Source organism: Patiria miniata, unplaced genomic scaffold (assembly GCF_015706575.1).
Source record: "Patiria miniata isolate m_02_andy unplaced genomic scaffold, ASM1570657v1 HiC_scaffold_3, whole genome shotgun sequence".
In the NCBI taxonomy this organism is placed as follows: domain Eukaryota; kingdom Metazoa; phylum Echinodermata; class Asteroidea; order Valvatida; family Asterinidae; genus Patiria; species Patiria miniata.
Window position 1 is genome coordinate 6,058,657 of NW_024037069.1, and position 22,575 is coordinate 6,081,231.

The 22,575-nt window shown below is 39.5% G+C and overlaps 1 protein-coding gene across 1 annotated transcript; it reads left to right on the plus strand.

Moving 5' to 3' along the window:
* The first annotated feature begins 374 nt into the window (after window positions 1-374).
* LOC119738404 lies at window positions 375-7,242 on the plus strand. Its single transcript, XM_038213291.1, has 6 exons — window positions 375-640; window positions 1,983-2,140; window positions 2,789-3,034; window positions 4,451-4,633; window positions 5,254-5,295; window positions 5,681-7,242. Exons 1-6 carry the CDS (start codon window positions 420-422, stop codon window positions 6,136-6,138), a joined length of 1,308 nt encoding a protein of 435 aa, XP_038069219.1. The 5' UTR covers window positions 375-419; the 3' UTR covers window positions 6,139-7,242.
* The last annotated feature ends 15,333 nt before the right edge of the window (window positions 7,243-22,575 follow it).

Here is a 22,575-nt window from a genome sequence, read left to right on the forward strand (position 1 = left end):
CTTTTTCCTCAATGTCCCAAAGTAATTACTCTCGAGTGCCACAGCTGAAATTTGACAGATTTTTAAAGAGACGAATTCGGTCAAGTTCAATTTTTTTTTACTCTCATTTAAAAAATATTATGAAGAAATAATTCGGAAATCAAATGAAAGTATGTCATAACATAATTTTGGGGACTGTCCTTATCGCAAATATAGTGATGCTATCAATGAATATTATTTTCATAAACAGGCCGGCATTATTTATTATGATCAAGGTTGAAACACTAGTTCATGCCACGTAACCCACTTCAGATGTTAGTGAGAAATACCATCTGGTTGATAAAGTTACACTATAACAAAATATCATGTGCGCATTCAAATTATGGTATTATCGAGTGAGTTTTCTTGCAGCACACCTCGGGATTACCTCAGGTTTCACAATGTTTCGGAATCCCCCAATTTCATCTTGGTATCTGCTTTATTCGACCAGCATCTTGCGTTTGCTGAAAACATACGTCATCGTTGTAATGCTCACCGACGGCTGTTCCTCCCAACAACTCGAGGAAAGCACGCCTCCCCCGGAGTTCCAAGAGCCGGGTTGTGAGTTCCAGGGTGTGTTCTACGATGTTGGTAGCTTGGTGGAAGGATACGACCCGTGCAGGTGTGTCTGAGTTTTTGTGTGTTTTTAGCCTTCGGAAAGCAGCCCATAACAAATCCTCGTGTCTATATCAGTTTGTTGGTTGGTTTGTTAGTTAGTAACAAACGTCATCACCAGCCTTGCATGGCTACAATCACCTCGTCCATCAGACCCTAAATGGGTCTCCACTGACCACCTACTAATTTACGCAGTCCTGGAAAATTGGGTCAGCGTAAAAAAAAAAAACCTGACGTTTGTACTGAAAACAATACTCCTTCCAGAAATTACATGGCACATCACGTCACACTTGCATCAACACAAATGCATTTGCCCGCAGCTTTCGAGATCATTTCGAGCTTGTTTAATGTGTTTGTTTGGTAGGTTGTTTTGCTTTGGTTAAAAAATTGCAGTTTATTTATGTTGTGAATTTGTATGTTCTTGGTTTTCATTTAGGTTCTTTTCTGGTCCAAGAGAGGGCCTGCCTACGGCCCTCTTTGCACCTCGCTGACTCACTGACTCACTGTCACCCATGAGCCTGGCAGTGCTATCGTATAGGATTACCCCATAGCGCTAATAATTGGGCTAAATCAGTTCATAGTGTATTCACACATGCATGAAAAGACTTCCAGTGAATATCCACTCTGAATCAATTGGATAGAATTTTGTGGCTGTGGGACCAGGTTTACTAGGCTTACCTGGGTGAAATCGTCGGTCCAGTTTTGGTGGTCTTGGTTGTCTTGGTTGTTATATCAGTCAATACGGGCGTGGATCCAGAGGTTGGGGTTGTGGGTGTCGACCCCCCCCCCCCCCCCCCCCCCGCTATGACCCCCCCCCCCCCAAGAAAATACAACAATTGTAGTAATTAAGTAAGATTTGAGGCTTTGCATGGTGGAGATACTAAATAATGAAAGGTTTGCGGACACACCATGTGCGAATAATTTCTCAACTAAGAGAATGGTTCTGAAAAGAACCAGAGGTATAACTCGACGATCCGGTCAGTATGCTCTGACCTCACCTGAAGACATCACCTGAAGACGGTCAGAGCATACTGACCGGAACGTCGAGTTATACCTCTGGTTCTTTTCAGAACCATTCTCTTAGTTGATAAATTATTCGCACATGGTGTTTCCGCAAACCTTTCATTATTTAGTTGTAGTAATAATAATTACCAGTCCGCCTGTCCGCAACAATCGGACATTTGTTTTTAGGCGCCTGACCCCCCCCCCCCCCATCCGCCCCTGACTACATTCTCAGCGGATGTTGTTTCCTTCTTGTTTTTTAGTGATCAAGTTCAAAACTAGCCCTTGCTGTTCGGTATTTTTGTCTTGATTTGTATGTGAGCGTACCTATCTTCTGGGTTGCACAGGGAGCAGTGCGAGTGTCGCCTCCAAGATGGGGAGTCCGTAGGCGGCCAGCCTGATATCGTCTGCCCCGTGGCCAGGGTCTGCCAGAACCGCCCCGATGAATGCCCCGTCGGTGCTTCCACACTCTGGACATTTTGCAAGTGCCCGTTTTGTTACAAAGGTATCGCTGTGATGGGGTCGCGATTGTTTGGGATATTTGGGTTTCTTTTCTTTGTCATTGGAATTATATGATTGGAGGTTTTTTTTGGTGGCGGTGGTGGTGGGGGGGGGGTTGAGGGGGGGGGTGGTCACGGGTCAACTACCATATCCATTTCTGAATCAAGTCGGATCGTGGGCAGCATTATTCCTTATAAGGCGCAAGTACGGTAACCGTATAAAATCCAGTATAACTCAGGTCAAAAAATATGATTTGTATATTTCGGGTCAGTCTGATTCACCTAGGCCTATAGGTAGCAATTTGCAGGAGTGTTGATTTATATAATTAATACATCTATTATCTTCATTGTTGATGTCTGTAAAACATCTCAAAACAACACTAGTGTGCATGTTCTCACTAAACTTCTCCTATATAGTTGTACTCTCTACCATTTAATCACATTCAACTTAAATCCATTCTAGATGCCCTCAAATTGTTTTATTATTTCTTGTCTTAAAAGGCGTGGGATAATTTTATTTTACCTAGCTCAGTCTGTATTTCCCTTTACATCTCTCTCTTTCATTATTCCTTTAAATCTTAAAATGTTCTTTGAATAAAGAAACTAATACCACTTCGTTGCCTTCAACACCCCCCCCCCCCCAACGCCTGCAGACCCGTTAATTATACACACATACACCACGCCTCCGACTTATAACTACCAGTACCATCCTGTTGCCCTGGCAACCCACCGCATCACCGTCCACATCGAGGCGACCAACGACGCCTATCTCGCCTTCTCAGCCGAGCCGCGAGATCTCCCGAACATGTACGAGATTGTGCTGGGCGGCTGGCAGAACAAGTACAGCGTGTTGCGGCGGTGCAAGCAGTGCCGGGTCCTCGCGTGGGCCACGACCAACGGTGAGTATAGAGAGAATGCACAGGGCGCCCTCACTGTGGATATATTCTTCATTAAATAGTAGACACTTAAACCTGTCGACAGTGAGGGCGCCCGGTTGAAGCGTAGAGCAAGGAACAGAAGCTCTATATATTGGCCCGGCCAGCCAATGTTCTTGGTCAAATAATCTCACCTCCCCCCCCCCCCCAAAAAAAAATAATAATAAAAGTAATCCTGCTATGACTATGAGCAAAATGGAATATTTCGGTGGAATATTTTAAATTAAATTTTCTTTTTTTAAATGGCATGTGAGAATTAATGGTTAACTATAACGCGCTTGTCATATAATATACAACTTAAGTGAAACTCATGCGTGGTGCATTTAATGACGTGACACGTTGCAATCCAAATGACTGAAATATATCAATTTTAGCCTTGGGCTACACCTTTTCCATACTAGAGCGCAAACCTCCGCCAAGGCTAAACAATTCCCCGCCATATTGTCAGTACACCCAAAAGAAATACTTGCATAATGGTGAAGAATCCTTTAAAAAATCCTGGATCCAGACCCAGATCCGGATTACTATCCTTTTTGTATTTGTACCAAGGACCACCCCTAAAACATTTTTCATGCAAATCCGTCAATAATTTTTTGAGTTATCTTGTTAACAGATAACCAAATCCGATGAAAACATAACCGCCTTGGCGGACGTAGTGGTAGTGCGTCGAGCACGATGGAGGCCAGGGGAAAGGTAACCAACGGTTGGTTAAAATTAGTCATTTTACCCAACGTTGATCAAATTTAACAAAATTTAACCAACGTTGGGTAAGTTAAACTATGTTGATCAACCGTTGGTTACCAGGTGAACAACCCAACAGTTAGTTAACAAGTTGTTTAAAATGAACACATTTTACCTAACGTTGGCCGGGTAAAATGTACCCTACATTGGTCAAATTGGACAAATTTACACAATGTTGGTTACAAAATTAACCAACTTTAACCAGCCAAATTTTAACCAATGGTTTGAGAGCGTTGAATACAGTTTGGTATCAGTGATAATGAGCGTAAAGTTTAATTATGTGAATATGGTTGGGTTTTTTTCGTACAACGAAACGTGATTTAGCATATAAAATTTTAGGAAGAGTACCGTGCTTTTGCGCAAAATTTTGAGACATTGAAAATTGTCTCGCCTTAAATTTTAGGCATTGGATATTTGATCAAAATAAAAAAAAATTTGGACTTGTTTGAAATATTCAGTCCAAATAAAATCTCTTGCATCATGCCAATTATCATCATTTTTTTAAAATAAACTTTAATAGTCGTATGTCCTCCAGCAATTTAATCTAACGGATGTGGTGATATCACTACTTCAAACTTTTCTATTCTTTTTAAAACAATCGTCATTATATTAACATTGATTTTCCCCTCTCTTTTTCAGACATCCTCCCTAACAAGAACGCTCAGTCCTTCTGGGTGCGCTTCGATGAGGGCGTGGTTGCGGTCGGCCTGACGGGTTTCCCGTCCTTTCTCCAGTATCATGACCCGGACCCGCTCCCCGTGCGTTACGTTGGGTTCGCAACCAGACTAGGAAGCGCGGGAAATTTCCGCTTGTTTGATTTAGGTGAGAAAGTTTTATTGGAATTCACCAAAATTAAATGTTGGTAAAAGACTCTACCAGTAAACTTATTATAGGATTGACTTGTCACCCTGAAAATAAACACCTCAAAATAAATCGAATAAAGACTGCTGTGTGCAGTTGCGTATTACGGGAGGGGGGGGGGTCTCCCTCACCCCTATTGCCCCCATCCCCATTTAAAATCTTGAATTGCACAAAAACAATATATCAGTTGCCTTCACTTTCCCCCTTGAAAAATTGGTGCACCCTCAGGTACCCCCTGTAGAAGTGTATAGGCACATGCCACTGGCTGTGTGTCATCTCATAGGCCAAGCTGTCACCACCGCACTTAGGTCTACTCTTTCCGCGGCTTGGATCATGAAAAATAAGCCAGTAACACAAATTTGCCTTAATTTCGAAAAGATTCGCAGATAGATTTCTATACCTCAAATTCAAATATACTCACAACAAGAACTTGACAAGATTAAGGTGAACACAACATGTCATCATATACTGATTATTAAGCATGCAGCACTGGACGTCCGTAATTTTCACCATCAAGTTCGATAGTTTACGTGTACTTTTAAATTTTATACCTAATAGTCCTTTATTTTCCCCCTTTTTAGACGCGATTGAACACATCACAGTCAACTTTGAGCCTAGTGGGGGTATGTATTTTATTATCGTATAGGCCTATACCAATACAAATCAGAAGCCAAGTCACAAATAAAACTGCCTGAGTTTGGGCACCGCCTGAGCCGCCCGACACACTTGGGGTGGCTCAGGATATACTGTTATAAGATAAACACCAAGCAATATAGTTTGGTCACTACCCGAAATAAATACAGAGGAAGAATAATGAGTATTGTAAAAATACTATACATGGTGTCATGCATTTTTAAGCTCCATTTTTGGTTATGTATATATAATCAAACTTCAAACGGATAAATTGTTTTTCAAAAAAAGTAGACCTAGGCCCTACCTATATTTAGTGAAATGAAATGTCAGTTTTGTGTGGACGTATAAACATTTCCCAAACATTTTCGTTTTCAGATTTTACTGGCTGCATGGCCGCAGTGTCGGTGGACACAACGCCTCTGATCGCGATGTCGGAACCCATGCCGTCAAACTTTGTTTTCCTGTACGTCAGTTCCGACACCGACGTCGTCATTTCGATATCAAACGACAAGGACCCGAGTGTTTCCGAATCCTACCGAATCATCATCGGACACGGCACTGGTGTCCGCTCGTCCATATTGAAATGCGGCGCAGGGGACCAGCCGCGGTGCGACGAGGTCTTCTTCGCCGAAACGTTCGAAGTGCTCGGCCAGGATCGCCTGTACGGATTTTGGCTCGATGTTGGCGGGTCAACGGAGGGCGCTATTTCATTTGGCCGGGAGGGACATCCTGCTTTTCTGAGCTTTCATCCTGAAATAAATTTACTGCAGGAAATATTTTATTTAGCTTTCTCTGTCCGCAGTGTTGGTTCGGCAAAAATCATTGTTTGTTAATTAAAGCACGTGGAAGGATATGTGGTTGTTTCTTTTGTGATTCAGAGTTATGATGAAAATAGTAACTAAAGCCCGCACATGCCGGCAAAAAGAAACAGTTAGGGCCTACTGGATTTATTTTACAGGGAAGTGTTGCTCTGAATTTTTATGAAGCAAATTACTACGAAAGTCATTTTTGTTTTGCAATGAGTTTATGGTGTAAATTGTGTCGAATGAAATGTTTTCTCTCATACCAGATCACCAGATCCACTGGTATAACAATATGGTATACTTGCCTAGGGAAATAGAAATACTCATAAAACCTATAAGTTGTTCGTTATTCTGAACTGAGAAAAAAAATGAAATTATTAATTTTTTTCGGTTCTAGCTTTGAATATCATTCTTCCCAGCTATTCGTTAAATTCAACACCTTATCTGTTTAATGATTTCTATATAAACTGCCTTTAAATATAAAATCATTCTACAAGGGACGCTGATAATCATAATTACGACACCAGGTCATCGTATAAACTTTCAGGAATTTTGCTATTTTAAAGGGTTTTTCTTTTTGCCCATGGGATTATGTGTTATAGTGTTAGTCTGTTTGTTTGTGTTTTTGCAAAATAGGGTTTTTAGTCATGCTATGGGAGAGCTACTTGACAGTGATTTAGTTCACTTTTTAGCAATCCCGCAGGGGCGTGCAATTATCTTGGTGTAAGGGTCTTAGTCTTTTTATGGTTTAATGTGTATTTCTTTAAACTTATGTCTTTTACTGTCTGTAATATTATTATTATTTTTGTTTTACCTATTGTAAATTTGACCTGTGAAATAAAAATGAAATGAATGAAATGAAACTTAAAGCTAGAACATCCCTACACCTCTCAACCGTTAGACACCAGGGACCCATCCTTTTAAACAAAATTCGATCTTCCTGCCCAACGCCTTCAATGAGAGCATGTAAAAGGTTTAATACTTCTCACTGCTGTTAATGGTCAATTTGATACAAGTTATTACTCTAACTGCCAAATAAAGACATCTAATAACACATTGTAAGTTGAGGATGGTAATTTAGTATATGCCATGTAATTTGCTAATTTTAATTTATTAGGTCATAATGAATTTAATGTATACACATCTATAATATTTATTAATACATGTACATGTATCTAATTTTGTTAATCATTAAGTTTATATCATCATGCACTCCTTGTAAGGCAGCAGACCCAGTACAAGCTTCGGCTTCTTGTCTGACCTCCCCATATACTGCATGTAGTATTATTACAAGTTCCGTTAATTTTACTTATAGCTTAGAGTATGGAAATACCTGAAACCTGAAACATGATGGCAATATCACGCCGTTGTGAAAATGGGCCCAATTATACTGCTACAGCATACTCAACATGGAGAATTCTGCCTCCCCTCCCCGTCGAGGCACGGCCATGGGGTATACGAACCCCCCCCCCCCCGCCCCGCCCCGCCCCTCCAAGTTTTCGCCCTACCCCATTTTGCCCTCGTTCAGCATTTCGGAAAGAGAAAAAAAAAATATTTTACTACTTCAATACTCGCCCCAGTAGCGTATCCAGTTTTTTTTTGTTGGGTGGGTGCATTTGGGTGGGTGGGTGAGTGGGGGCCGGGGGGGGGGGGGGGGGGAAAGCAAAATCGGTGTTCCCCCCTGAAAAAAAATGCATTATACATGTAGCGCGCGTGTGGTATGTTCGAAATTTCCTGGGTATCGCTGCAAAACTTCTGAAGACTGGATTTGATTCATCTTGTTGATAACTCTGACCTCTACCGTTCAAAGATAACGTCTTCTTCCGAAGTGTTGACTTTAAGTTGTTTTCAATTGACTCCCTTTTAAGTTAAAGCCAGAGGTCATTGAGACAAGGGCGGATCTAGAACACAATTTTTTGGGGGGCCAACAAAATTTGTTGGTTACCCCAAAAAGTGGGTTAAAAATGACGGCGTGGGGTTAGGGGCCCGCTTAAGGCTCCCGAAAATTTTTGGATTCTAGATGCTCTGTGGTGCGACCTGAGGCAATTTCTGACCACTTTAACCAATATTTTTTTGAGGAAAAGATGGTGGTGTACTCATTGCCTGCCTTTTTTTCGGGGGGGGGGGGGGGGGGGCATGGCCCCCTTTGCCCCCCCCCCGATCCTAGGTTTGATAAAAGTCCATGTAAACTGGGTTTTTCATTATTTATACGATATTCACTGTGGACTGTGGAGTTTTGTAGTCGTACCGGGCGGGGGGGGGGGGGGGGGGGGGGGGGGGGGGGGGGGGGGGGGGTTCAAAAGACACACCCCAAATTTTACATTATGGGTCATTTTTTTTAGCTACCAATTTCAATCTCAATAGCTGACAAAATAATAAAAAAGTGAAGCACTTTATCTGACCAGTAGTTAAGATCCTTATTTGCACGTGATCCTGCACTTTCAATTAAAAAAGGTTCACTTTTACCAGGTCAATTGGAGACTTTAGAACGATGATCTTTGAAAAAGGTGTTTTCGAGAAAACCCACTTTAAAGTTTGGGGTATTGCCATTTTCTTATTTTAAATCAATTTTTTTTAAGTTTTACTTGATAAATCCATTTTACCAAAAAAGACATTTCAGTCAACATATTATTTCGATAAATTTACCAATTAAAGGGCGGTTTATAAAGAAACATTATTATTTATTTCCTCACTTGGAACACTGTCCGGTATCGCGTCAATTGTATACGGCGCGGCTCGTGGGCCGGATGTACTAAGATAGAACATTTCATATCTGGCCGGAAACTGAGGAACGATCATAGTGATCAAATAACATTGCGATGATTAAATTTGTTATTATTATTATTTTTAGAGTAACACGTATTTTGTACTCTCATTTGTAAACCAAACAATCGTTTGACAATAACGCGCGGGTGGCCGATGTCTTTTTTTTTCTTTTTTTGAGAAACGGTGAGGTAGCTATGAAATGGACACTTTTGGAAAAAGAGGCTCTTTTTTTATACCGTTTTTTTTTCTTCAAAGAAACATGTCCCGCACGTGAGCCAGGTGGGCTACATTCGAAAAGATTTCTTTTGACTTTGAAAATGTGGGAAACAACAACTTAATTTTAATTTGACCCGCTTATATTTTAGGCCGCGTTTTTAAAGGCTTAGCGGAGTGGCTCATGAACTTTTAAAAAAACCCTTCTAGAGTTGGCTGGAACCCGAACGCCACGTATGGTTCTGACAGTAATCAGTGTCGGAAGCACCAGCCTGTGTGACTCATAGCAAATCACACTGCGTAAACTTACGGAAGTGAGATCCTGTACGTACCCGTATAATTAGAACGAAACGAAATCTGTGCCGATTGTTGTAGGGAAGTCGCATTCCAAAAGTGGCAATTTCGAATCATTCTAGACCGAACTTTAAGCAGCAGTTCTCAGTTGTGTTTACCACGGTGGCTTTCCGATGCATTTACCTGGCTAATTATGGGTCTGAGCTGTAAGGGAAAGCCGATATCGGTGTCGGGTTAATGCGCTGTACAGTGCGACAAACCTTTTTTGAGTTGAAGGTTTTGCTAGCTGTCACCGCATAAGGTCGAGGGTGTGACACGGCAGCAGACGGGCGGTGCAGACAACGCTTCTGTTCATGCTGTTCCCGATACGCTCCCAGAACAGAAATCCAGTGACGTTCCATGTGTTTTTGATGGCAGAGCAAGATGATTTCAGGTACGTTTTACTTGCATGCCTTTATGTTTTTGAGCAAGGAACAAATGTCAGTTATTAATATATTTCTGGGGGATTTTATTTGAGGCAGTGGATATTTGGCTGTGAACCGGTCCCCGACCGGCATTATTTATTCTTTCTGAAGAATGTCACAATTATCATGACACTATAAGAGTAAGACACTTATGTCTATAGTTTGTCTTCATCGAGATATGTACCTTTTTGCACGTTTTGCATAGTAAAGAAATGTTTAACATGTTTAAAGGGAAGATACAACATTTGCAAGCATCAAAAAACGAATTGATCAAATTATTACGAAAAACCTCACTGAATTGTTAGGGACTGACAGTCTAAAGCATCCTGTAAAATCGTGGCTCCTGGTGTGCTGACATTTTTCAAAAACTGTTCCTCATTTTTCATATTTAGTTATTCTGACTTTTCTTTGCAATTGATTGGAGAAAACTGTTTTTTTTTCAAAAACTGTTCCTAATTTTTCATATTTAGTTATTCTGACTTTTCTTTGCAATTGATTACACACCTGTGAAGGGGTACAAGTCTGCTAGACTGATTCTCTGACCTTACAATTCCCCAAAGTGTATTAATTGCTCCGTTTCATCTTAAGTGGGGTCAGGGAACCAGACTACCAGAATTGGATAGGTTTTCTTGGTTTTTCCAGCATCTACAAGCCCAAATAGTGAAACAAGTCAGTTAAACAATATTTTCTATAACATACAAATCCTCCAAATCCATTTATTTCTGAAAATTGTAGCAAAAGCAAATGTTGTACATTCCCTTTAAGATCCACAGACCATAATGACATTATTTTACAATTCACGTCACCAGGACAGTCACAGACTGTTGACAAGTAATATTGTAGGCCCTGTTGTAAGCCTTGAAACTATGTTTCAGTTCTCAGTCCAATTCTAATTCCCCAGATTTCAGCTTAAATACTCAGCTTAAATCCAGAAGTTGAGCCTGAATTGGCCACACCTACATCTAGCTGGTTCACGTCACAATCCGCCAGTGACAAAACCAAAGAGCAAGTTCATGTTTTGTAATTTAGAATTAAAAAAATCTGTTTAGCTCAAAATAAAGGGAACGACGGGGCTTAGACATAATGATGTAGGCCTACATGAACAAAAAGTTGTTAATTAATTTTTTAATTCCAAATCACATAAATGTCAACAGGGTCTGAAACTCTGAATCTGCCCCATTGACAAAGAAGTTTGATAGGCTTAACCCTAACCACCCCACCTCCATCAAAATCCATTTCCCCATTTTGGTGGATTTTGGGGGACTTGGTCCAGAAGGCCTGGCGTGACTAAATATTGATGGAGTATGATGGACTTGGGCCTAATGGCCTGAAGCAGTGTTAGGGATATCCGATTGATTTTGCCTAGCTTCCTGTAGGCTGTACTGCTATTATGATAAGAGAAAAGCCATGTGTAGTCTCAAGTCCATGAATGTCAACCAGTGCGTCAGTGGTGGATTCTATTATGTCATGTGCAGTTTTGTATTGAATGCACAGTGATTGATGGATTTTGATGGACTTGGTCCAGTTCCTAGTAAAAGAGGCTAGGGAGTTAGGGTTAATTTGAAATATTCATAAGATGGAATTGTGTCGGGGTGCCAGGCAGGCTGGCCAAGTATCTGGATTTTCCATCATTCTTCCATCTTATGAATAGTTTAATTGCGGTACCCGCTGCTACATGTACATCAGATTCGAACCAGCCAACCGATCCCGCAAGCTCGGTGGTCGAGTGATAAGACGTCTGCACTAGACAGCAGGTGGTCGTGGGTTCGAGTCCCACCTGAGTCATTTTTGTCCAACTTTCACTCGGGAGGTAACACACTGAGTAGGCCTATACTGTGTTTATACGTCGGTGACGGGCAAAACCTATTAATTCGAAATAAATAATAATTTTAATGATACTGGAAATATTTTTGCTTTGTGTCCACATTGACTATAAAATTAAATTCCTACAATGGACCTTGCTGAATGAGGCCCGCTATTGCCTAATGAGGTTTGGAAAAAAAAACATTGGGCTAGTGAGTAGTATGTCATTTCAATAAATGAACAGGATGATGTATTCATCGTAAAATCGGCAATCACCACAAATAACCAGCCTTCCTTGAAATTCTCAAACCCAGTCAATTAACCTGGCCGTTGAGTTCCTGGTTGGCATCAAAGTTTAGTTCCACCGAGCAAGCTGTACGTGGATGGTTTATAAATGGCTCTTTTTATTGCTTCCCGGTTCCGAGAAGTGTGATAAAAATAGTGAAAACTGCATGGTTTCGCAAACGTCAACGGAAAGTAGGTCATTCGTGCATTCGCAGGGCGCACACATTCATGTATAGTCACGTAAACATCGGCAATACGTATACATGTACGACTGTTTTCATTTTTAGCAATGAAAGTTCTCTCCGTATTAAAAAACGTTAAATCTGCCACATCCATTTTTGGCTCAAAATTCCCAACAGCCATCTGATTTCTGGAAAAAGTAAGAGGCTGAGAACTTTCAATTCTACATTAAAATTGGGCCAGAAAAAAACCCACCTTAAGCTACCCCTTTAAAATGTCCATTAGATTTTTCCAATTTTTTTTTATCAAGTTGTTATTAAAAAATCGAGTGGCTTGTGGACTTTATGCGCTTCAAGTACTGTATTAAAAATACCAAAAATGCCACAAATACACATTCTTTTCTAAATTTATGGCATCAGACTATTTGATCATAAGAAATACACCCGACCCCCTTTGACCCCCTTTTCTGAATTTAGGGCATTGGACAAGTTTATCATAAAAAATACACGACCTTCATTTTCTGAATTTATAGGGGCCGGATAATATCATAAGAAGTGCACGCAACCCCCCTGTTCTGAATTTAGGTGGTTGGACAATTTTATTAAAATAAATAAACGAGATGGAGGTCACAGGTTCGAAATCCACCCTGATCAATTTCTTTGCTCAATCTTGTATCTGTGCCCTGAGTTATTCAAACTAGGGCGCTAAAATTTGGTACTGGTCTCGAGGAGTACATTTATTTCAACGATGAGTAGTGTACCATTTACAAACATGTACTTGTATACTTCAGGTGTACAGTGTACATTTTACAACAGTAGACCAAAACTGCTGACTTTCTTGTGTTAACCTTTCACCTCTGTAGAACCATGGAGCTGTGGTTGAACTTGATGACCTTACATGTGACCCTTACATGTATTTATTTACCCTTAAATATTCATTGTTGTTATTCATACCCATGTTGGGACATTATTTTCCCAACAAGATTGAGTAATTTCCTGTCAGATATTTTTGGGTACACTCAATGATAGGGGTGTGCATTTACGGGTACATGTAGTACGGGAATCGGGTACCCCATTGAAAAAAAAACAAAAAAAACATGGGTACCCGGGTATCCGTAAGGGAGAAAATTTGCAATCCCAAAAATTAATCTCGGAAGCTGTTTTTCACCCAGGTCCCCACAATAATACAACCACGCCAGTGCATCATCACAGTAAAATACAAATTTACCCTTGAGCTCCAAGCTTTACAGTACGGTGTGAATTTCATTTTCGTAAGTTTGTTTACAAGGGAATTTGTTTTGTTTTTTTCAATGTAGCCTGGTTTTCATTTTGAAAATTCACCATAACTGACATTCAAAATCTTTCTTTTTCATTTTCTGAGAAGTTACTAAGTACAGGCATTGTATTTTTTCACACTTTTGTTTGAAATCAGACTTTTTGAATCTGTGAGAAAGACATTTTTAATTATTAGTATAGAAAGACATCTTTCAGACCTTTCATCAATTTTCAGACTTTTTTTATTAATGGACAATCTCATTCCTGTAAGTAATATGTAAAGTTAATTACGGATACTCGATTCCATAATCTGGAACCGGTTCCTGACATCAGCGGTCGGGTACTCGGGTACCCGGGTAACCGGTTCCAATGCACAGCCCTACTCGTTGATGCTACCCAGTACTACATGTACATGTACAGTTTGGCAAGTTGGCTGGATCGAATTGCTGTCAAAGTTTCACTGCAATCATAAGCTCAAACTCAAAGAGCTGTCCACAAAATGAAGGGTATTTATTTAATCTGATTGTTTTGAAAATCTTGTTGGATTACAGTAAAAGATTATAGGGAAAAAAAATATTTAATACTGTGTTTTCGGTAACCCAACTGACCCTAACAATTTGGGTGTGCCTAGGGTTGAAGTTTTTTAAATTTTGTTTTGTAAATAAATTGTATTCATGTGTTTTTGGAAGTGATAAAGTACCCTTAATATACAAGTTTGAAACACTTGTTAGTAATAGTATACATGTATACATACATTAAATTAATACCTTCTTTCAAGTAGGCTACATGTACAGTGTACCGGTACATGTCCTTCAAATACTTAACCCTAACCGCCCTGAATCTTCAAAATCCTCTTTGCCAAAGTGGAGGAATTTGGAGGATTGAGGTACCGGTAACATGGCAAAAGTGTGTTACTGATTTCGTAGGACGCACTTTGTCAAAGTCTTGGGCCGGACCTGGTGTTGTTTTTGCTCAGCTATGCATAAATATAGGCCTGGATTATGCTTGAAATCCTCCTTACTGCTCCAGGATGTCACTGGCCAAGCCTCAACATATTGACAGTCACTGCCGCAGGATTTTGCAGGATTCAGGCAGTGGTCAGTCCTCCACGGACCATATTCAAGAAATAATGGAGGAATTTGCAGGATTGAGGATATTTTTCCATGAGGCCAATTGGAGGATTTTGCAGGATTAAGGCTACATCCTAGCAAAAAGGCCAAGGGAGTTACCCGGTAGGGTTAATGTGTATGGGATGTGCACGTTTTTTTGTATACATGTTAAAACAAAAATGAAACATACCCTACCGGTACCTACCCGGTAACATACCCTTCCCTTTTTAGGCAATCTACTGGAAACACAGCATTTTCTTTGTTTGGCCCAAGCAAAATTGCACTAAAGTATTGCTACTGTAGGCCTATAGTAGGCCTACGGTGTGTGGTTTGTTGACACGTATTTGGCACCCCTCGACTTTCAAAAGTGATGGTTTTCCCAGTGAGGGGGAAAAAAACGCACCCTCCATATGACAAACAAATACACCTGTCTTTCATATTATGACAAAATACATTTTATCATTATGCATCACTTTTAAACTGGAACCATCCCAAGAGGTATACTGTTGTGCATTTCTGCCAACAATTGTGCATTGCTTTCAATGCTTTGGTTTCCTTGTGTTTGGTCGTTCAACTAAGTATTGTTTACGTGTACATATGTACATGTACAGATGTACATGTAAAGAATGAACAGTCACATCCACGGATATATATTCTTCTCACTGTCGGTGAGGGTGAATCACAGTGAGTCACAAGTGAAAGGATTTTTTTTTTTTTATTTAAACGTATTGATATGAAATTCATGAATTGTGCTTAAAAATTGTAAATTACTGATAGCAAACTGTCATTGATGATGTTTGGAAATTTTTCCTACTTTGTAAATTTATAGGCCCTTTACTTACAAAACAATTGTAGCGTTAAAAAAAAAAAAAAATCATGGCAGTTGATCAGGTTAAATGTGTATAACATTCACAACCTCAACCCCCCCCCCAAAAAATCTTCTATTTAATAAACTTTGTATTTAAATGAATGTTGGGTAAGGGTATTGCAGTTGTTATTTTTGCACCGAAAATTCTAGCAGCATGTATTTTCAATCTGTGTTGACTACCAAGTTGAAAATGTCAAATTTCTTTACACTCTCTTCCCTTCAGAAGTAATTACCAAGCTTACAATTTACATGTGGTAATTATGTGCTAATGTTAGCACACAGTGTGTGTTTAAAGTTTGCTGGCAATGTAGGAGTTTATTTATCTGTGCCATAGTTTATTTGCGTCCAGTTTGACTTCAGACTGAAATTGTGGTTGTAGACTACACAACATTGTAGTCTCAACACCAAGAAGGAAAACATGAACACTGCTTGAGGTTGAACCCCCCCCTAATCCTTTCCCATACATGTACAAGCATAGTTCGCATACTTGTATAAAATTAATTTTAACATTGTAAAAAAATGTGTGTTGAAAACACGCGATTGTGGATTGAAGATGTTTTAAAACTACATGTACATGTACATCATTGTACTCTCTCCTTTTTGTGTGTCAAGATGTCAAGATATTTGCTGGTCCGAGAGGGCCAAGCCAGAGCAAGTTCGAGCAAGGACCAGTGGTTAACTACTGGTTGGTTCGTGACGTACCTACCTAGCACATGCGCACTGAAGTTGAAGTGAGAACAACTCTAGTCAAACTATTGTCATGTCAACGACCGTCAGAAAATGGCGGTCGCACAGTTATTCAACTCTTGTTGTTTCTCTTTATTTACACAGTAATAGTGATTGTGTATAGTTTAGGACATCTTACATAATCGCGAATATTATTTGTACAATGGTGACAAAAGTGACATAATCATAATCTAACATGAAAAAAAGTGTGCAATGAAAATGAAATTTTGCGCTCTGAGTTTTGTTTCCGCCATTTTTGTTGATAGTTGGTCCCCTCTGCAGTATACTATGGAAATTGCTATTGAAAACCAGCTATAAATCGTTGCGTGACCAGCCGCTGTAGGCTGGTTCCAAATAGTCGACTAGCGTAGTCAACCATCGTCGACTAGGCAGAGTTTGGGCTAACTTTAGTCGAACTATGGTTAACCATTGGTTAACGATAGTTCTTGCGCGAACTTGCCTTCAACTGACTCCCTGACCTGACTGACTCACTGACTGATTGTCACTTGTGAAAATTTAGACTTGCTTTAGTCTAACTTTGGCCCTAAGGTTGTAAATAGGATTACATGTACATGTACATGTGCTAAATCCGGCCCATTGTGTAGGCCTCATGCATGAAAAGACTTCCAGTGAATAGCCATTCTGGATCGATTGAGTAGAATTGTGTGCGTTCTGGGACCAGCTCTAAAGGTTAGACAAAATTTGATGTAATTTTCAGAAATGGATGTATTTGGGGGGTATACATTTTATTGCAAATATTGTCACACTGACCTGTTTTGTGTTCATAGATGCTGAAAAAAAACCAAGAAAAAAATGCTGAACCTTCTTGTAGTCTGGTTCCCCGACCCTACTTCAGACGAAACAGAGCTATTTGTAGACGTCCGGGTATTGTAAGGTCAGGGAACCAGACTAGCTGCACCCATTCACGGATGTGTCACCGATTGCAAACAAAATATGGACTAACTAAAATTGGTAAATTGGCAGTAGGCCTACATACATATAGATGTATTTGAAAAAAAAAGTCGTTGAAAATTGATGCAAGAATTCCACTTTTCTTGAAAATGACAGTAGGGGGGCCTACACCAAGTGCCATGATTTCACAGGATGCTCGAGACTATTATTCACAGTCAAGTAACGTATTTCATAATTTGGTAGAACCTTTGTTGTTTGGATGTTTGCAAATGTTGCATATTACATACTGTACATGTATGTACCTTTAATACGTAGGCTTTGCTTCTCTTGTTTCAAGAGTATTATGAGTAAAAATGTCAATTTTTGAGGGAAAATGCCCTAAATACTGGCGATTCACAATAGTGCGCCTCCAAGAGTTTGCAAAGCGTTGACCAATCACAATGCGCGAAATCAGTCGACCCAATGCGCGTTTGGAAAAGGTCGACTGATTTCGCGCATTGTGATTGGCCAACGCGTTGCAAACTCTTGGAGGCGCACTTTTGTGAATCGCCCGTATTCCCTTAACCCTAACGTCCTAAAGGCTCTTTCGGGGTCAAGGACCAAATACTCCAAAATACTACATGTGTTGTGCACGCTTGTATGGAAAGAAATGCAGGTGAGGTTCGGGTTAATAATAGGCCTATAGTTTTAAAAATGCATGGGGCTGGGTGGTCAAAATTATAGAATGGATTTTTGTGTAAGTGGTTCCAGTGGATTTACTTCATCCCTTTGACTAGCTAATGGTCAGCCTCAAATCCCCTGTGAGGTTAAACATGCCACATTCCAAAGCAATCTCTAACAGTTGAAACACCATGATAAAACGTGCTGTGTGTATTTCACTGACGAATGGAAAGTTTTTTTTTTTTTAGGATCGTAGGACTTGTGAGAGTGACATTGTTAAACCGCAACACAGCTACTGTGACAAATGAAGACAAATACGACACCTCCATGCTAACAAGATATTAATGATTCATTTTAAAACCAATATCAGGATCAACCTTGCTGAAAATGTATAGAAAATAAAAAAAAAGGCAATCAGGTAGGAAAATTAATAGATCAGTGAAAAGTGTGTTGAATGCAAGTTGACTTTTCTCCTGATTTACATTTGCATACAGGCTTTACACTGAGTAAATTTGTGGCATTGTCCTTTTGTTGGACCTACATGTATGTACTGGTACACATACAAAAATGTACACATAGAACACAAATTGGGCACTGAAGTCATGGCAAAGTACCGGTATCTAGTGTTTTTTTTTTATGAAGTATGTAATTTTGGACACTTTAAAACATCTGAGACACAATTATGAAAAAATTACCCGGGCCGAAAACTTTTTTCGAACTCGGAACTGACAATGTGTGGAAATTATACATGTTGCAAACTCCACAGGGTTTTTGCACCAGGTTTTCTTTGTCCTTGTACTTATGTAGAAGCTTTTCTCATTACATCGGTAGACTGTATGTTTCCGGGTTATAAATACGGTATAATGCTATACACAAAGCAATTGGAACTTTTCCAAGCAATAGCAAGCTAAGGCCAAAAAAAAAAGTCTCCGGTATCTGGTATGGAGCTTGTCCAAAAAGTGGTGCGGCGACGCGGCTTTTTTTTTTTTTTTTACCCGACTTTTTTGCTTCAAATGTCGGCTGATGACTGCAAATGGTGCCCGACTGAACTTAGTGCAAATATATGGGAGTCCAGAGAGGCCACATAAAGCTTATTCTCGATCATAACCCCATCTAAAAACAAGTTGAAATTGCGCAGCAGCAGAATTCCAGTCAAACCAGTGAGTTTGGCGGTTTTGATTTTCATTGGAAAAAAAACTTTTCCATTTTGCCGACGCGCCTGGCTACGGCGACGCACGCGCATACCAGAAACCGGAGACTTTTTTTGGGGGCCTAATTTCAGAAACAGACTTTTGAGTTTTGTGCATAGGAATTGCACATCTACATACTTACGTACATTTGTACATACCGGTACGTGTATCGACACAGTTGATTTCATTTGATTTATTTCCAAAATAACATTTCCAAACCTCACTCTATTAATAATAAACAAAGAAAAACAAATCTTGTACTGTAACTAAAATAACTAAAGACTGGAACTTGAAAAGTTTTCACAATTGTACATGGTAAACTACTGGACATACATGTACATGTACATGTACATGTACATGTTCAATGTACATATGTATATTGTGTACATATGTGCATTACATGTAGATGTACCACATTGTTTAGAAGCAACTGTTGAGTTGGTACAAGTACCGGTAGAATAATTTTTTTTGTATGAAAAGAATTAAGTAGAAAATGCCATTTGCACGTATGCAGCTGGTAACATGTTAAACCACACGTGCATATGACAACCAATTGTTCATGTTCAAGGGGTGATGAAACTGTCACGCAGCCGAACTTGCCCTAGGTACGTGCACCGTGCACGGAATGGTGAACCGCTGTAGAGTAATGAAAGGTCACCGCCAGGTCACCCTGCATGATGTAGCACTACACGTGTTCAGTAGGAATTCTCTCCTTCAGGGTTCAGTGTTGTTTGGGGGGGGGGGGGGGGGGGGGGGGGGGGGAGGTAGGGCGCTATAGGGAGCTATCACAGTGTGACTGGCTGTACATGCGAGTCTCGGAATGACTACTCCTAAGCTTCCTGTCTGTTTGTGTTGGATTAATGCACATGGACATGATGCATGCCGGTACATGTTCATATACCGGGTATGATACTTGCATGGCCCAATTGCTGTTAATTCATACATACATGCATTCATTCATTGTGTCATTCATACAAACATTTATTTCAATATTGCTGACACAAAATGCACAATGAGTCTATTTAAAAATAACATTAAAGAGAAACTGAGTAAGGAACAAATAATATTTATATAACCAACAAATAATGTAATAATCCACAAAAACTACGACTCATTAACAAATAATAAATTAGAAAAACAGCAATATGGTGGCATGCGCAGAAGCTGTAGGCTTACACATGTATATATTGCCATGCAGTAGAAACAACCACAAACAATTTACAAACATGAGTGGACAAACAAGAAACAAAGGTAAGAACGATTATCTGAATTTACTGTAGATTGTAAATGAAATGAAGTGTGCCTGCCTAACTTGGAGCAAAAAGAAGAAGAGAAAAGAACAGAAAACAGCAGTTAATTCAACATGATGTTTGTATGCATCTAGCGTGTTTGTGAAACGAATTGATTTTTCTAATTTTGTATCATTGTGGCATAATTTTCATACATAATTTGTAGCCACAAATATTCTGCTGATTGTAAAATCTTTGGAATGCATACACGTATCACCAAAAAATCGTTGCCAAGCAACTCAGTTTAAACCCATATACCGGTAGCTAAATCTCACACAGTTAAAAAATTGGAGATTGGGTTGAACGCCCCAGTTTTGTTGAAATTTTGAGGCGGCCAGACTGGCTAAATTATGCATTTTACTCAAGTTACCGGTACATGCAGAGGTTAATTCTTATACTGCAGCAAATGGTCAAAATACATGTATATCCATAGCAAAATGTGCATGCAGACAGTACCGTACAAATGCATCGGTGTACATATATATGTACATATATATGAATGTTAATGACTCATACTGAAAGGTAATAGGCCTATATGACCGAATGTACAAAATCAAACAAAAAGGGAGTACACTACACCATTACAAATCAGAATTAAACAGGAAGACATACCGGTATATACATAAATCAGTCAATTTCTAGATTTGTTTATAAATGTTGCTTAACAAATGTGTACTGTGTTATTGATATCATTAACAATGGTCATACTGTTGAGAGCCAGATGGAAGGTGCAACAAAAGTGGCAAAAAAAAATACTGACTGCAAAATAAAAGAGTCTGCAAATGACAGCACCATGGATTGTCTCTGACCCTTTACAAGATTAAAGTTGATTAATCCCTGGTAAGGATGTGACTTTATGTTAAAGGGAAAATACAACATTTGCAAACATCAAAAAATAAAACTACCAAATCATTTTGAAATATCTTGCTGGACTGTTAGTGAATGACAGTGTAAAGCATCCTGTAAAATCATGGCACCTGGTATACTGTCATTTTCAAGAAAAGTGATATTTTTGTATCAATTTCCAATGCTGATCGGCCGACCAGCGTTGGAAAAACTGGCTTTTTTTCATATACTGGCCCCAGTTGACCATCGCACTTGTTTGCAATCGATTACACACCTATGAACGGGTACAAGCCAGCTAGTCTGGTTCCCTGACCTTACAATTCCTCAATGTATGTAAATTGCTCTGTTTCTTCTTAAATGGAGTCAGGGAACCAGACTACATGAAAATGATTGTCTTTCTTGGTTTTTATAGCATTTTTGAACCCAAAACCTCAAAAAAGTCAGTGTAACTACCGGTATATTTGCTTTATATTTCCAACCCCCCAATTCCATCCATTTCTGAAAATTACAGCAAAAGCAAATGATGTGTATGTATTCCCTTTAACACAAAGCAAATATTTTAAGAACCGTTTAAACGTTTAGCCATTTGAGAAAGGCTGATGCCTACCGTACCTATTACATTGTATATCTGCAGACCTGCGTGATTGACATGATAAATCAACAATGATTGACATACAGGTAATACATAGCAGGCAGTTATAGAAAAAGTGAAAACATAAAGGGTCCATAAATTTTGTCTGCAAAATTGTCGTCCTGCCGGCAAAATTGTGTGCCAGTTTGCAAATATTTCCTGAGTGATGAGAAGTGCCACCTAATGTCCAATATTGTCCCCTTTTAATAGCCCCCTCAAAAGGCAGACAGTTTTCCCCCATCCATTTGAAATTGGTCAGGGTATGCCCCTGGCCCAAGATAATATATCAATGTCAGCTATTTTTCTCATTATACAATAACCCCCTAGGCATTCAGGAGACTTCGCAGTGATGCAGTCAGATGTTGTGGTCAAAGTACTTTTTTTTTTCTAGCTCCATGGCACAGTGAGTCAATGTCACAACATGATTTGCTTTTGTTGTTACTCTCGGAAATGGAAGGATCTGTTTCGTCTGACCCTAACTCAGACCAAACAGAGCAGTTTAAAGACATCGGGGAATTGTCAGGCCAGGGAACCAGACTAGCTGGCTTGCACCCATTCACGAATATGTAACTGATTGGAAACAAAATGAAGACTAACTAAATTTTGTCTTAATTAGGGGCAGTATTTAAAACAAAATCAGTTTTTTTTCCAACGACGGACGGCCGACCATCATTGGAAATTGATACAAAAATTCAACTTTTGTTGAAAATAACAGCACACCAGATGCCACGATTTCACCAGATGCTTAAGACTATTTTTCACTTACACTATTACAGTCAAGTAAGCTATTTCATAATAATTTGGTAGTTTTTTGATGTTTGCAAATGTTGTATTACATTTTAGATAAAATTGGGAAGTCAAACCCCACGTATGAAAAGTGCTGATTCCCACTGACTCCTTCAAAACCTCATCTTAGATTTAACAGGGTGTTGGTGGATTATGTTTAAAGCTGCGTTA

Coding starts and splice junctions, on each gene's coding strand:
- LOC119738404 (XM_038213291.1), top strand. CDS start 420: ATGTTTCGGAATCCCCCAATTTCATCTTGGTATCTGCTTTATTCGACC. Junction 2,141..2,788: donor GTGCCCGTTTTGTTACAAAG/GTATCGCTGTGA, acceptor CAACGCCTGCAG/ACCCGTTAATTATACACACA. Junction 4,634..5,253: donor TTTCCGCTTGTTTGATTTAG/GTGAGAAAGTTT, acceptor CCCCCTTTTTAG/ACGCGATTGAACACATCACA.